This window comes from Poecilia mexicana, unplaced genomic scaffold, assembly GCF_051168715.1.
Source record: "Poecilia mexicana isolate PSO_F unplaced genomic scaffold, ASM5116871v1 scaffold_3, whole genome shotgun sequence".
Taxonomy (NCBI): Eukaryota; Metazoa; Chordata; class Actinopteri; order Cyprinodontiformes; family Poeciliidae; genus Poecilia; species Poecilia mexicana.
Genome location: NW_028263372.1, coordinates 28,321,238 through 28,336,753, shown reverse-complemented (window position 1 = coordinate 28,336,753; position 15,516 = coordinate 28,321,238). Strand labels below are relative to the sequence as shown.

At 37.5% G+C, this 15,516-nt stretch overlaps 1 protein-coding gene across 1 annotated transcript in view; it reads right to left on the bottom strand.

The window, feature by feature from the left end:
- Positions 1-15,516, bottom strand: part of lrrc49 (leucine rich repeat containing 49) — a 34,712-nt gene that overhangs the window by 13,474 nt on the left and 5,722 nt on the right. Inside the window, exons 8-11 of the mRNA XM_014993353.2 lie at positions 14,061-14,204; positions 8,354-8,415; positions 5,703-5,850; positions 3,616-3,699 (exon numbers count right to left, since the gene is read on the bottom strand). Of these exons, the coding sequence (XP_014848839.2) occupies positions 3,616-3,699; positions 5,703-5,850; positions 8,354-8,415; positions 14,061-14,204 (438 nt within the window). The remainder of the gene's footprint in view (positions 1-3,615; positions 3,700-5,702; positions 5,851-8,353; positions 8,416-14,060; positions 14,205-15,516) is intronic.

Sequence of the window (15,516 nt, the reverse complement as noted above, 5' to 3'; positions counted from 1 at the left end):
CAGCATACTGTCCAGTTTATTTAACATCTTTGTTTTCAGTGGATGCAAAACGCACCGATTAAAATCCAAGCAACTACGTGTTTCTGTTACTCCCCCTCCCCACCTTTCACTCTCCCTCCTCCTCCCCTCCCCACCTTTCACTCGCGTGCAGCGCTCCAGGACATGCGCAGTGGTTTCCTCTCAGCGGCTGAAAATGTTTGTCTAATCATCAGTAATATAATAGCGCTGCATAAATAGTAAGAAATCCGATAGCCACAGCTAACTCAGCAGCGCTTCGCTTTCACAGACGGTGGAGACTACGTCTAACCTTTTTTGTCACTTAGAAAAGTAGCTCAAAGAAGGTAAGCTCCGTTAACGTGATGTTAGCAAAGCTAGCTGTACAGAGACACATAAGCATTGTGATGAAAAATGTTATCACTCACTGTGCTGAATTATTGTGCGGAGATGTTGACTGACTTGTCGCATATATGGGACAACGCTATGTCCAAAAGTCTGCAATATAGTGAGGTGACATTCAGAAACAGTCGATTCTTCTCCACGGCTCTTTACTTATTAGATAGGACTGGAGTGTCACTCACTGAGAGCCGTTGTTCTATCAGATAGCCATACGCTGTCAGGATAGCATAACATGCATTAAGCATTAAGAAATCCGACCGTCAGAGGAGTTGTCAGTTCACCATACGCAGCAAGTTATGATGAACATAAGTCATTAAATTGTTTTCAATGATAACTATATAGATATACATGTGTTGTCATGGTTTCAGAGTGTATTTAAAGCAGGGTCTGGCTGCAGCTGGAGTCAGCTACAACACGCGCCCGTGTAAAACTCACTTAACCGCTAAGTCAGGATGCCATACAACTGTTAATAACAAAGTGTATGATGATCTACGTCATGATTCTATGTTGTTGATTAAATGAAATCTTATGGTAATGACGTGTCTGACAGATATAGCCGTTGTTCTATCACATAGCCATACGCTGTCAGAATAGCATACATGCAGTGAGTACCATGCCAACGCATGCGCATTAAGTCCGACCGTCAGTGTAGTTGTCAGTATACGCAACAAGTTATGACGAAAATAAGTAATTCAATTGTTTATAATATGACATAATGTGATAACTAGATGGATATACATGCGTTGTCGTGGTTTCAAAGTGTATTTAAAGCAGGTCTGGCTGCAGCTGGATGTCATACAACTGTTAATAACCAAGTGTATGATGATCTATGTCATGATTCTATGTTGCTGATTAAATAAAACCATATGGTAATGACAGCGTATGCATGTCTGAGCTAAGCGTACGACTATCTGACAACGTATGCTGATCTGACAGAACACCGTGAGTTCGTGCTAAGCGTATGACGATCTGACCTGACAGAACACCCGTTCTTTGTTCTTGTAATGCTCTGTGTACACTGCATCATTATTTTATTTTATTATGTACGTTAATATTTAAATTAACAAATAACTAAAACACAAGAACGAAAGAGCACGCAGAGCATGCACATTGCTCTTTGATTGTTTTTGTTCAAAGTGGCAGCTATAATGTCTGCCATGGTGTCGGACTACCTGGCTTCATGTACTGGGATAGAGAGTGAAAACAGTCACGATGAGCGCCTTCTGTTTGGTTACTTCTTGCTTGTTGCTCCTTGGTCAGTGTTCATGGTTGAGCGTTATTTACCGTCAGGGCATTGCCTCAATTGCTATGTTTAATGGTGCAGACAGTGGTGGCTTCTTATATGAGCAATATGGGCAAATGCCCAGGGTGTTATGTTTTTAGGGATGGCACGAGACCATCACACTTTTTAGCACAGAAATGGAATATTTAATATTGGTAAAATGTATTAAGTATTTAATATCTAGGTGTTTTATGGTAATATGGATCTTTCAGATTATTTTGAGAAGCAATTTCGATCATATTTTACATTTTATTGTGTCATGTAGCGCGGGCCGCTGGTCTTGGTCTTGACTCGGTCTCGACTTCCCTCGGTCTTGGTCTTGACTTGGTCTCGGACCCCAAAAGTCTTGGTCTTGTCTCGGTCTCGATACACTCTGGTCTTGGTCTTGTCTTGGTCTCGGGTTGGGTGGTCTTGAACACAACACTGGTACAGTGTATACATTTAGAGTGCAATTCAGTTCTTAGGAGACCAAAAAAAAGATAAAAAGCTTTTGGTATTTGTGGTTCCGTTTGGTCAGTTGTCTGCTTCCTGCTCATTCTGCAGAATGAAGTGCATAACTTGCCACATTATTCCTTCCTTGTTCTATTACAGTTATGCCTTCCTGATAACTCACTGCAAAACCTAATCAGAACAAATTCCTAGTAAGAGTGTTTAAGACTCCATGGCTTCCACATTCATTACAGAATGGATGTTGAAGTTAGGTCACTGAGGGAAACTATGCCAATCTCTCCATTAGGAAAGTGCAAGTTATTTGTTAAAAGGTTCATGCACAAGACTGAATATTCAAGATCACATAAACAAAATGCCGTTGTCAGTAAAGTATTTGCCCCCTCACATGCTTCTTCTGTTTTTGGTTTTACATCACATCTTAAATGATTCAGATCAAAGAAATGTTAATATCAAAATTTGATTAAAATACCATAATAAGTTTAAATGGTTATTTGTAAAGGGAGAAAAACTATCCAAAACCAATGTGAAAAAGTGATGTCCTCCTTATTAAATCCTGAATTAACTGTGATTAGCTTTGTTTTTGTAAAGTTTAGATCAGTTTCTCTTGAGACATTGAGGCCAGATTACAATCTGAAGTGTAGACTCAAGACATTACTTAAATACTTCCCTGTCTGACAACATGAAGTAAGGTAACTGATCTCGAAAAGCAAATGCCTCTCATAAAGGAATTCAAAAACAGATGATAAACAAAGTCATCAATATCCATCAGTCTGGAACAGCTTACAAAGTAATTTCTAAGGCTTTGGGACTCCAGTGAGTCACAGTGGGAGGAATTATCCGGAAATGGAGAATACATTAAGTTGTTCTGAAGATTTTAGGGAGCAATTACTTTTCACTCAGGGTCAGTTTGGTTTGGATAGACTGTTTTCCTTAATAAATGAAATCCTAATTTAAAATCTCATTTTGCTCATGTTGCCTGTTCTGGTAATCTGATGACGTAAAACAGAAAAGCCCTTAAGAAATCTCTGGGAGTGGGGCGAATATGTTTTCACAGTCCCTTCTTAAGTTCCTGAAATACAGCTTTCAAATAAGTTCTGAGATTTTGTTTCACAAAAAAGCATGTTACATTATTTAAACAAAAAAAAAAAAACAACAAAACAAAACTTGCATATAAACACCCCAGGAAGATTTGTAATACATCACTCTTTCATTGAGTAACTATATACATTTTAACACAATTTAAAATTAAATAAAATGGATCAGAATAAGGCAATTGTTATATCTTTAAAAGAATTAGACCTTAGGAAGCCTCAGTATAATTAAAGCTAAATTGAACTTTTTCAACAAATGCTCATCTATGTACCAAAAACAACTAAGCAATTATCTGCAATCTAACATACAAAATATTAGTTGTACTTGAAATTGCACATCAGTACACTCAACCCATGCAGATCTTAACACCAGAACAAAGCAAATACGATTAGTACCTTATGAATTGTCTGCTTGTGACTCTCCTTCTTCTTTTCTTCCTCTTTTCGAATCAATACACCTGCCATGCGCCGATCCTCGTCCTGAAAAGGAAAGCTGGTGCAATCATGGTGTCGCTCCATTCATGAGTTGTGAATTATTCAACAGAGCTAGGAGGGGGTGAAGGGGGATCACAAAAGAGACAGTCTGGGTCTAAAAGACTCTTCCCAGCACCAGAGATCGACCACTATGGAAGCAGGGCGAGGAATCCTAACACCAGCCAACTGCATCACAGGATTATCTGTCTGATTTCCAGTCTCAGATAAACTGAGCCCAGCTGTTGTGGAAAGGCAGAACTCCCAGAATGCAATGCTCTCAAAACAATCTGAGCCTGCTGGCTAAGAGCAAGGGCATATTCAGCTTTCAGTGAAAAGCTAGCAGAGGCGCAACTTCAGAGTGATCAACAGAGTTTGATCCATTGAAATGAAGAAATAATGTCAGCAGCTGGAGGAAGTTTTGATTCGATCTTGTGAATACTGTCGCACAAACTGAAGAACAAAAGATTCTAATTCTTGAAAATCTTGAAAACATGAAAGTCTTCTGTGTTAATTACTTTAGTGCGGAAGTTTAAAGCAATTAAATTCCTAGTGATTTTGTGAATAGTTGCATTTATAATAAGAACATTAGAAAGCATCTTCAAATGTGAACGGCCAATTGGACAGTTTTCGCAAATGAAAAAAACTGATGCAGTGCCTTCTAAAAGTATTTTTTATCTTTGAATATTTTTACATTTTATTTAGAACTGGTCCAGACCCAAATTATTTTAGAAAATGTGACAAAGCTTTGAATGCTTTCTTTGTCTGAGCGTCCATCCAATCTGAGCGGGCGTTAGCAAATTTACAAAGCCGGAAGGGCAAAAGTTTTTCAAGATGGTACATCAAAACACAATTTATATTTCGATTTTTTTTTTTTTTTACAAAACAGTTATGAATTTCTTTTCACTTGACAAATATGAGTGACTTTGAGAATATCTATCATGTAAAAAATCCAAATAGAATACATTAAAGTTTATGGTGTAATGAGTCAGGTTGTGAAAAATGAAAGGCTATGAACATATTTGTAAGGTGGTGCATTGCATTTCATTGGATAGTATCTGCAAGTGAGAAAAACAGATACATTTGAATCAAGTATTTTTCTAATCTATAGAATTAAATTTAACTAAGTAAAATATATTTCCTCCAATAAATGAAGCATATGCAGTACGTGAGCTGTTTAAACCTCCTCTTCATTTTCTTCTAAATTGTGAAATTTTTTTCTGTGCTTCATTAATAAGATTTAATCTACCAGCAGTTAGCCTGAGGTCTTGACAGATTAATGACAGCGTAGTGCAGTGGAGGAATTTTTGTCCAAAGCAGATCAGGTGAAATATCATTTAGATCACTGTTAACAGAGAGGCTCAATTGCTGAATGAAAGAAAAAGAAACAGACTGATTTCTAGGTCTTTAAGCTGTAGGCAGTAGCTTGCTGAAGATATTTCACGTATCACACACAGATCATGAATCTTGAAAAACTTGGTGTTCCCTTTTTATGTTTTGAGGGCGAGGTCTGTGGTACTGTCAGATTCCTTTCAGGTACAAGCTCAGACCTGGGTGCTCATTTCTGAATGCAAGCTAATGCTCCAATGTAACATATTCATGGCATGTGGTAGAAATACAATGGTGCTTATTATGGTAATAATCAAAATGCTTTACAAAGTAAAGTAAACAGGATTTGTATTTATGTATGAATCTATCTATTGTATGTATGCATGTGTACATGCATAGATACATACTAGAGCTGTATCTATGCATTAAGAACATTTAAATGGTGTGTTTGCATTTAAATGTTCTTAAATAACATGGTTGGTTAGGTATTAATATTAGCATCTACAATGATGCTCCTACAGCACATTTTCTCTCTTTTTGTTGTAATAGTCTTTAGAAAAAATACATAGTCAGCAGTCAAGATCTCTAAGAAAGTAAAGTTTCAAAAGTGCTTCTCGAACTACTACTTCTTTGTGCCATTAACCCATTAACGCCTGAATAAGCCAATGAAAAAAGAGTCTTACTGTGATGCGCTTCATGTCCAGCTGTCTCAGGTGAAGCACACAGCGCAGGACGGCCTGCTTGTACCATGTCTCCAGGGCTACAGGATTCCCATCCAGGGTGAGCTCAGAAATGGACTGCGACTCTCCAAGACAGGCTAGCTGATCAAAACTAGGTAGAGAGGAAGAACATTGTGAGCTCTTAAGAACAATGCGTCACTGCACAAACCACTGAGCCATAGCTTATGCTTAAATAATGGAGCTTTTAGGCAGCCTGTAATTAACACTGAAGTCAAAGAGAAGGACATCCTTTACCATCTTTGTATCATAAAGGGTCATTTGTAGACGCGAAGAAGCAAAATCATGACAATATTGATTATATTAGCATTTTTGTCCCTTTTGGTGTTTGACTGTTTATTTTTACACCTTTCTGTGGTTTATATTGAAATAAACAGGATCAACTTTATAAATTAGATTATGATTCTATTCTACTGAATAAATGTATTCCAGTGACTACTTCAAAAATAAAATTAGTAAATGGCATATAGATGCATATAATTCAGTTAATTTTTGTGATTATGGCTTACATAACTCACTATACATAGTGAGTTATGTAATATATAAATATATAAACCCCTCAAAATTAATTTTCTCTGAAAATCTGATCATATAAAACCAGTAAATAAAGAACTTTTTTAAATATGTAAATGCCACCCTACGGAAAAGTATATCCATGCACTGTATAAGCACTCAGTTCTTGGTCAGGGATCTTTGTACATTTAATTACTGCATCAGTTGTCGTAGCATTGACGCAATCAACCTGCAACTCTGCTGAAGTGTCAAGAAAGCACAGGTTGATTTAACAACTGTCATCAGTTTATTTGCATTGTTGAGTCTGGTGTTTCTCATCTTCCTTTTTTTCTTTTTCAAAACTCTTGTACCTGAAAATAAAATCCATAAAACTTTTCAGCTGAGGGAAGCATGAAGTGGTAAAAATGAATTCCAGGTAGATGGCTGAACCGACTACATAAACACAATGAACCAACAGCACCAAATTGCATGGCTTCCTAAATCTTCAACTCTGACACTAGACCTCAAACAAATTGGATTTGTTGCTAAATCTGCTAAACTTTTCATTTCTAATTGACTGTCCACTGGGCAACTGTCAAGTCAGTTTCTGTTTTAAAAAACTGTAATCATTAATTATTACGTAACAGTCAAATTTTCTGAGAAACTCAGAAAATTTTCTAGAAAAGTCTAGAAAAATTGTTTTATTTAGCTGTAAGCTATAATAAAACACAGTTTACATCTGTTTGTGTATATATATATATATCACCCTGTGTAATGAATAATAATCATAATGTGAAGGTTTCATTTAATTGTATTCAGTCTATTTAAATATACCCATTATAAAAAAAATATGTAGATGATGCCATTAAAATTCCTCAGTCAGTTTCAATGCTTTGTAGGTTTGCAGGAAAGATGATGGTCTTGGGACAAATTGGTCTCAACAGGACTTATCCCTTCATTCTGTTATATGTTTTGTAATATCGTCACAAATACCTCATCCTTAGTGACAAGTTTTGAAATATAGAATGTTTCTAAGAAACAAAGAAATGGGTAAAAGAAAATGTCATTTGAAACTTGTTTAAAGTGGTCTATCAAGACTTTTAAGGCTTTAAAAAAGATGCAAAAATGTAAGCCTTTTTAGTGGCTTTTTAAGATTTTGTAGAGACCCTAAACATCACACTTTTTAGGATATTTCTGTTTTAAGGTTCTCTACAGGGTAAGGTAGGTACACCAAACAAATGACTGTGCTCTGATTATATACCTAGCAATAGAGCACAACTGTTCCTCTTTCAGTATTATATATTTTCAAATGAGCTTTGAGCTCTTGCTATAAGTTTACGTTCAACAGGATTGGCTTTATTAAAATAAAATATGAAATACAAACAACAACAAAAAAACGAAACAATTAGCATGCACAAATTACCCATTTCTTATTATATACATTGTAATTAAACTAAGAAGACACTGTAGAGTTAATTGGAGCTTTTTTATTTTAACTCAGTATCTGATGGTATTTATTTGTTCCTGACTATGTGTGACCCAATGTTGAATCATGCTGACACTTGAACAACAGTGCAGGCAAGAGATGTCAGGTCAGATCTAACAGTACAAGGTTAACATGGACAAGTAGGCTGTCCCACCATGAATCCCAGATTCAGAGGAGATGCTGTGTTGCTCTGACAAAGTAACTCTGAGATACCTCCTTTGTTTAAAGATCAGTGAGGAAGGAACAAAATAATAACATATTTCCAGGGGTGACAAAAGTGTAATTTGGGATATGATCAAACCAAAACAATGCCTATAACTTCAATTCAAAATCTTAGTAACACCTTTATTACTTTTTCTCAGATTGTGTCTTTGGTTCCCTGAATAACTTTAAGCATTCATCTCAAGTATTTCATACCTAGCATTTCAAATATACACTAAAAGGATACATGTAAGTAGATTATGTCTGTATTGTTCTCAGGACGTGTGTGAGGCTGTGTGCGTTCTGCCTCTTTTGACAGAAGCTGCCAAATCCTAGGGGAAGGGACGTGGCACAGTCCAGCCACCATCCCTGTCTCTGCTCTGTGGGAATGAGGGAGTTAAGCAATACCAGCTCTTACCTGTGGATGTTGTTGCAGCTGAGAAAGAGACGCTGCAAGCCGGCCAGGCGGTCCACCTCAGTCTAGAAAGAGAAAAGGGGAGAGGAAAGACAGAGGGATGGATGGAAGTGAAGAGAAGAGGATGTTCAGGACGAGGGCACCGCATCGTCACAGCTCTGTTTGCCTCTCCATTCCCTCAGTCACCTTGCAGCTCTTTGCTCTAGCATTCAGCATCCTCATCCACTCTGCGCATGCACACACACACACACAGAGCATGCTGCCTTGTCTGCACATGGAGGGGAGGGGCAACAGAAAGAGAGAGAGAATGAGAGAGATGGCATGAGGAGAACAGTGGGAGGGGAGTGTGTGCTGCGCTAATGCAGAGATTTCCTGCAGCAGGAGGCTAACTTGAAATGCTAACTGGGACATTTACACATCCAGGAGCACAAACAGCTAATGGCCACAGAACTACATCACACTATAAAACAAGGGCAGCAAAGGTAAAGTCAATAAGAAAAAATGGCCTAGAACTGCTTTTACTGACTCGTCAGCTCCCATTCAAAATCAATACACACAAATACAGTGAGGGGGTGGGGTGAAGAACAGCAGCTGGCCAGCTGGCATGCTGACCTGGACACAGAGAAACAAAGGACTATATCATAAAAACAGCACCTAATCAGATGTCAGAAAGGTTGTACTTCATGTAGAGCATCTTACGATGTGCATGTGTGTGTGGATGACCAGTGATGCACATGATGGGAGCAGAGAGGGCACTCCCAGCAGCAGCCTGAATGAGCTGTGTCAGCATCCACCCATCCTGCAGCCAACGCCTCACATCGCGGTTTAGATTTCCTGCCCAGCTTCTGCATAAATCAGACTGTAGCCTAGCTTAGCTTATGCTAGCTCCTTCATTGACAGCAGTACACCAATGCAGCAGATACGCATTTCTTAGAGTTATCCACAGTTTACATCCATACACAAAGTATGGATTTGCACTTTGAATCTTTCGTTCTCACTACAGGCCTCATAAATTCAATAACATAATTTTAATAGTGTGAACCATCTGGCTTACAAGCCATTCAACTGCCTGAATTTCACTCACATACACTGGTTCAAGATGACAGTCTTGGTGTAATGTGTGTAATGTGTTTTTCTGGTATATTTTTCTTCCAAACAACTGAGAATTTTTTAAGCACCACATTATTGTTGCCCACTATTATGACCATTCAGTAGCATAATCCACAATGTCACAAAGCTTAAATCATCTCAAACTGGGTACTTGCATATGAAATCTGGGTTACTCCAATTGCCTTCACAATTAAGGCTATTGGAGTAACCAACTGCCTAAATTAAGTTAATTGTTTGCCTGGGGGATGTGGTGGACGGGACAGTCACGTGATCAATGTTCAGTTTACCAATTTGCAGCAACTGTGTGACATTATGTCATATAAACTGAAATACCTGAGGAATCCTTGACACCTTGGTAAATCTAGGACAATAAAGGGTTTAGCACTACCAAGCAGCAAAACATCCCCAGACCATTTCACCACCACAACCCAATTCGCAAGAGTGTTTTTTTTTTTTTTTGAGGTTCTGTGTCAGTCTTAGACAAACTGTAACAGGATACAGGCCTTACAAAAACATCCATAGCCAACACAAAAAACACTAAGAATCAAATGAGCTCAGATGAAAATAGAACAGTTAATTGTACCTTCCACCATCAGTCAGATAACCATCAAGCAAGCAACATCAAAGTTTTCCCTTGTATCGAAAACCATACAAGTTAATTGCACCTTTTACAGCAAATTGTTGTTTGATAGTACCATGTTCGATTAAGAACCTGGGATTTCTCAATATGCAGTGCCTTTTGGATCGTGAGAAATTTGAGTTTATTTGAAGTAATTCTATTCACTGTATTTCCCAGGGAACCTCTAATACTTTTCTTTGAAAAAGACCCAAGTCATGCTGTCCAGTGTTATCCAGCACTGACAATGTACCTCACTCCCCAAATCCCTGCCCGTGTCAGCCTCTGTGTGGATGCTGGTGAAGAAGCAGCAGCTGCATACTGTCTTTAGCTAAAAATAGCAGCTCTATCCCAGACAGAATGATGTCATCACTGGGCTGATGAGCTACAACAATCGCCCACCAATGTGCTCTCTTTTTCAACCAACCTGATCGATTCGAACCAATCAGCTGAAAGGATTTGCTGGGAGCCTGTGCACAGCTGCATGCTTGTGCCTCCTTTTGTGCCTGCAGGGTGTATTTATCTGTGTGCCCGTGCCTTCACCTTTTTTTAATCCTTGCCTCTCCCTCTGCTCACTGACAGCCTGCGTGTCTTCAATTTTCACACTTACTCTGAATTCCAGTGGATGTGCTACTCCAAAAACAGAATAAGCTCTCACCAAAGCATGCAAAATGACACACCACAAAAGGGGAATGAAAGGCACTCAAATAAACACCACTGCGCGTGGGCCCTGATGGGAATTTTTCATATGTTGTTGAATTTTGAGGCAGGTCTTTCAATAGGGCAGACATGCAATAAGATCCTGGGAAGTCTTTTCTAAGGTGCACCACAACTGCAGATTAATTCTTTGCATGAAACCTGCTTGAGGTCTTATGTCAATCAAAATCCTTTGCTGTTCTCTGTACAATGTTGCATGCTCTTGGATCATATTTGTACTATTTGGATTGTAACAGGATTATTGTTCCTGTTAAATTATCATTTTTGTAGATGCATATGTGATTGTATTCAAGCAAACTGTTTTTAATGTTAGTTCCTATGGGGAAAAAAGCAGAGCTCTCCTCACACAGACATGTTAAGCTAATTAATCTATAGTAACACTTTGAAAGTCTGCTGCAGATTGTCTCGCATTAACCATTTTTAGGCTGCTTAAATCAAATAGCTCAGAAGATGAGAAAGCCCGTGTGCTAATCCAAAAAGATAGTCTGCTTCTGGAAGACACCTTTTTGCCTCATCTCACTGTTGCTTCTGTAGACTACTCTCTCTCTTTCTTGTTATATAAAAAGGATTTCTTCCTTTCTAACGTTTGCAAAATTACATAAACTGCTTTTTATTTATTTATTTATTTTTTTTACAAATGGATGGTTCACTTTCGTATCTGATTAGAGTGATGTGGAGAAACTATTATTAAAAGTATCAAGCAGACAAAGATAATCTTAGTACATACAGAACATAAATCAAATGGCGATTTTTTTAAGATGAGAAATTCAAGTCAACCTGCCCCTATATAAAGAAGTATTTACCACCTTGTTAAATCACAACTTAACAGTAAATAAGAGTAATAACAGAAAGCAGAGGCTGTGCCAACAGAGGAGAAGGGAAGTTATTGTCATCTATTAATCTGGAAAGGACTATAAACCCATTCGTAAGGCTTTGAGACTCCAGCAAACCACAGCGAGAGCCAAATGGAGAAAACATGGAACAGTGGGGAACTTTCCCAGAAGAGGTTCACCTACCAAAATAAATTTGTCATTTTGTTTTACGTAATCAATAGTGAGTAGAAAAACTTGTTTCCTCATTCTACTGTGAATTATCTCATGTTACATTTTACATCTTTTATTTCAAATATAAATTCTTGCAATGCATCTAAACACATTATAAATCACCCCCAAATAATTAATTCAGTGAAAAGGTAAGATTTATCCTTCAGATTTAGTTTTGAGGAGTTAGAGACTGAGCGATTTATGAAAATTAAACCAGCTAAATTCAGTTCCACAGAAGACGAATAATTTTAAATCAGTTTTGCTGATTTCACTTTTCATCTGCCTTCCCTTCCGTGTAAAGGAAACGCTTCTGCACCTGGAGGATGGCGTTTTACTGTGCTGTGATAAAAATGCTTGGCAGAAAGAAACACTAATGATAGAGACGAGAGAAACTGCTGATGGGTAGCAATTTCTATCTCTTCTTTTTCAAATAACATTAAATCCAGTAATTACTGTTTCTGAGCTTGAAGGCAAAGGACACGATGAGTGATAAGAGTTTTCACTCAATACACAAAGTTGGGATTTTTTTTCCCCCCTCGCTCAAGGAAGCAGACCAAGACTTAAGGGATTTGCATACAAATGAAGGGGCTTGTTTTGGCACGCACTGCTCTGTTTATCAGATTAAAACTATAGTAACCAAAGAGAAGTGATTTTCCGCGTTTCGAAAATCCAGTTTCTCTTTCACTGCACCGGAAAGTCAGTGGGAGGTTATGGATAATGACCTCCCAGATCTCCCTAGGCAACAAAAACAGGACGGATTTCACCCCAGACTCTCAGACAAGGACTATATTGATTTCACTTCTGGTTTCGCTGTATTTTTAACACGCATGCCCCATTAAATCTTATAAAAATGAGAACAGAAATCATCTATGGAAACTGAAAAAAAAAATATTATTTGCACCTCCACCACGTGTCAACATAAGCATGTGTGTTTTATTTTTCTTTTTTTGTAGAAAAGTAATGTGTGTATTATTCCAAGTAGAAGTGAACAAAATAAACACACACAGACACATGCATGCATGGTTCCATTTAGAAATGTACTTGTGATCATTAGAGCTCTGAGTTGAGGCATCGTCATACTGGATAAAAATAAAGCAGTGGGAAACGGTAAATTACAGCCATGAAAGCACACAAAACCCACCAACTCACCAGCTGTGCTGTGTATGATTAATTATTTTTTTCCCCTTTTATTCAGGCCATTGAAGAGAGGAAAAGAAAGCATTGGGGTGTTTTGCAAAGTTATTCATATCCCTTAAAGCTTCCCTTATTTTGCATTATTACAACCAAAAATACTATTGGGAGTTTATGTGTTAGACCACCACAAAATAGTAATTGTGAGGTGCGAGTAAAAAAATTTTAAAACTCTTTTACAAATTTAAAATATGAAAGTGTGACCAGCATATGTAAACAGCCTCCTTTACTCTGTTATGCCTAAATTCAATCTAGTGTAATCTCAATATTAATGAACAAATAGCATCATCAAGGCCAAAACACACAGCAGACAGATCACGGATAATGTTAAGGGGAAAGTAGTGTTCAAAATAATATCCAGAGCTTTTGAACTAACACTACTTATCAACCTGAACACACCACCCCCCAATAAAACATGGAGGTTGCAGCATCATGCAGTATGAATGATTTTCTTCAGGTGGGAGAGGGAAACTGGTCAGAAATGATAGGAAGATAGATGAAGTTAAATACAAGGCAGTCCTGGAAGAAAGCCTGCAAGAGATTGCAATAAACTGAAGACTAAGCCAGGAGTTTAGCTTACAACACAATAAGAAGCCTAAACATACAGATAAAGCTACAATGGAATGGGTCAGACCATAGTATATTTATATGCTAGCATTTTCCAGTCAAAGTCCAAACCTGAATCCAATTGACAATTGCTTTTAAAAGACATTCTCTGACCAAATTAACTGAGCTTGAGATAGAAAAATTATTACACAGTATTAACTATTGGACTGAATATATACACATAATACACATTTCGAAATGGCTGTGTAATTCTTCTTTATTTGTGCAATTATGCCCTAGTTAGTTTTGTAGTACCAAATCCCAATAAAATTACATTAAAGTTTGAGGTGGTAGCGGGACTTGTAAAAAAAGTTAAAGAGTTGTGAAATGTTTTTCAAGGTACTCCAGTTAAGACTTTTAACTTTACTTTCATTTAATACGTAGGGAAAACAAGACAGACCGCAATGTTGGTAAAGAGGCTTCTTACCACCACAGAGATGCAATTGTACTGCAGGTTGAGTTCAGTCAACGAGCCGAGGCCCTGCAAATTCTCCACACTTGAAATGCGATTACCGGACAGGTTCAGAACTTGGAGCTCTCTCAGGTGGGATATATTTTCCATCTTCCTGATCTGTATCAAAGCAAATTGGGGAAAATTACATAAATTTAATACATTTTAACACATTCAGCACCGAGTCATTTTAATGATCTGCAGATATTATCAAGCTGTTAAGAAATTATTCCACAAAAACTGAACAATGGTTCTTCCTATGACTTTCTTGAAATCTCATATTACCTACGTAAGAGCTATGATCTGCGTCACGACCAAACACAGTAATTATTGTATTTCAAGCAAGCAGCAATTCACCGACCCATGACTTCTGGTTGAACCTTTAAATTATAAAAACAAACATGTAGCTTGAGGCCATTCAGTGGTGAAACCTTTTACTTCCTTCCTCACCTTATTATTAGTAGGAGGGGATATTTAGGAAGCTTTCTGTTATTTCAAAAACTTCACATGAATCCCTCAAGGTTGTTAAGAGACTGTGAGATGTTGTGCTTGCTCTCTAAATTTCTCTCGCAGTGAGAGGAATTTTTAAAGGGCCATCAAGAGTTCACTTTCTAATCCTTGATATTATTCCAGTTGCATGTACACGCACTAACATCAATAAATATTATTACAATCTGGTTTTGATTTTCTGTATGAAAATATAAACTGAAAGGATGGAAAGCAGCTTCTGCAAAACGTTTCTGCTAACTGTAGATTGGAGAGTTTAAAAGTTCAAAGTAGATATGACAATTGTACACAGATCACTATTAAAGTAAGTTTCTTATGCGTTAAATGAGGTTACTATAAATAAGTTTAACACTCTTCCATCAGCATCATGCATAATCATCTAAAGAAATGAATATTTGAGAGTCCAAAAGAAAATCCTGGTTCACCTTATATGCACCCTCTAATTTTCATAAATTTTATAGATTACCACTCATTTTTGATCAGATTTTGTTTTGGCAATAAAGTCTGGAGATACTGACAGAAACTGGTCATAAAAGGTTAAAAGAAAATAATAAAAAATATATATAATAAAAAGTATGAAAAGTTACATTTATTAAAATAAATCAACTCCAGAAAGCTTTTTAGTTACTGTCTTCATGTGTCACATCAGGTAGCATAACAACCCAAAGACCTGGTTCAGCAGAACAGCTGTAGGATGGATACACAGTCCCAAGGAGAGTATAGCTTTTAGAAAGCTAAAGCCAGCTGGGCCTGAAACCACATCCTCCTACTAAAATCAAATTGGCAAAAAGATTTGTGTTTGAAGCAAAGTCAACCTTCCTGATTGAGTGTGAAGTGAGAAAAGAGAACTATTGTAATAATGGCAACCAGGCAGGTACAGAGAGAGGGCTATCAGTGTCCCTTTGCAAACAGGTACCGTCATTTA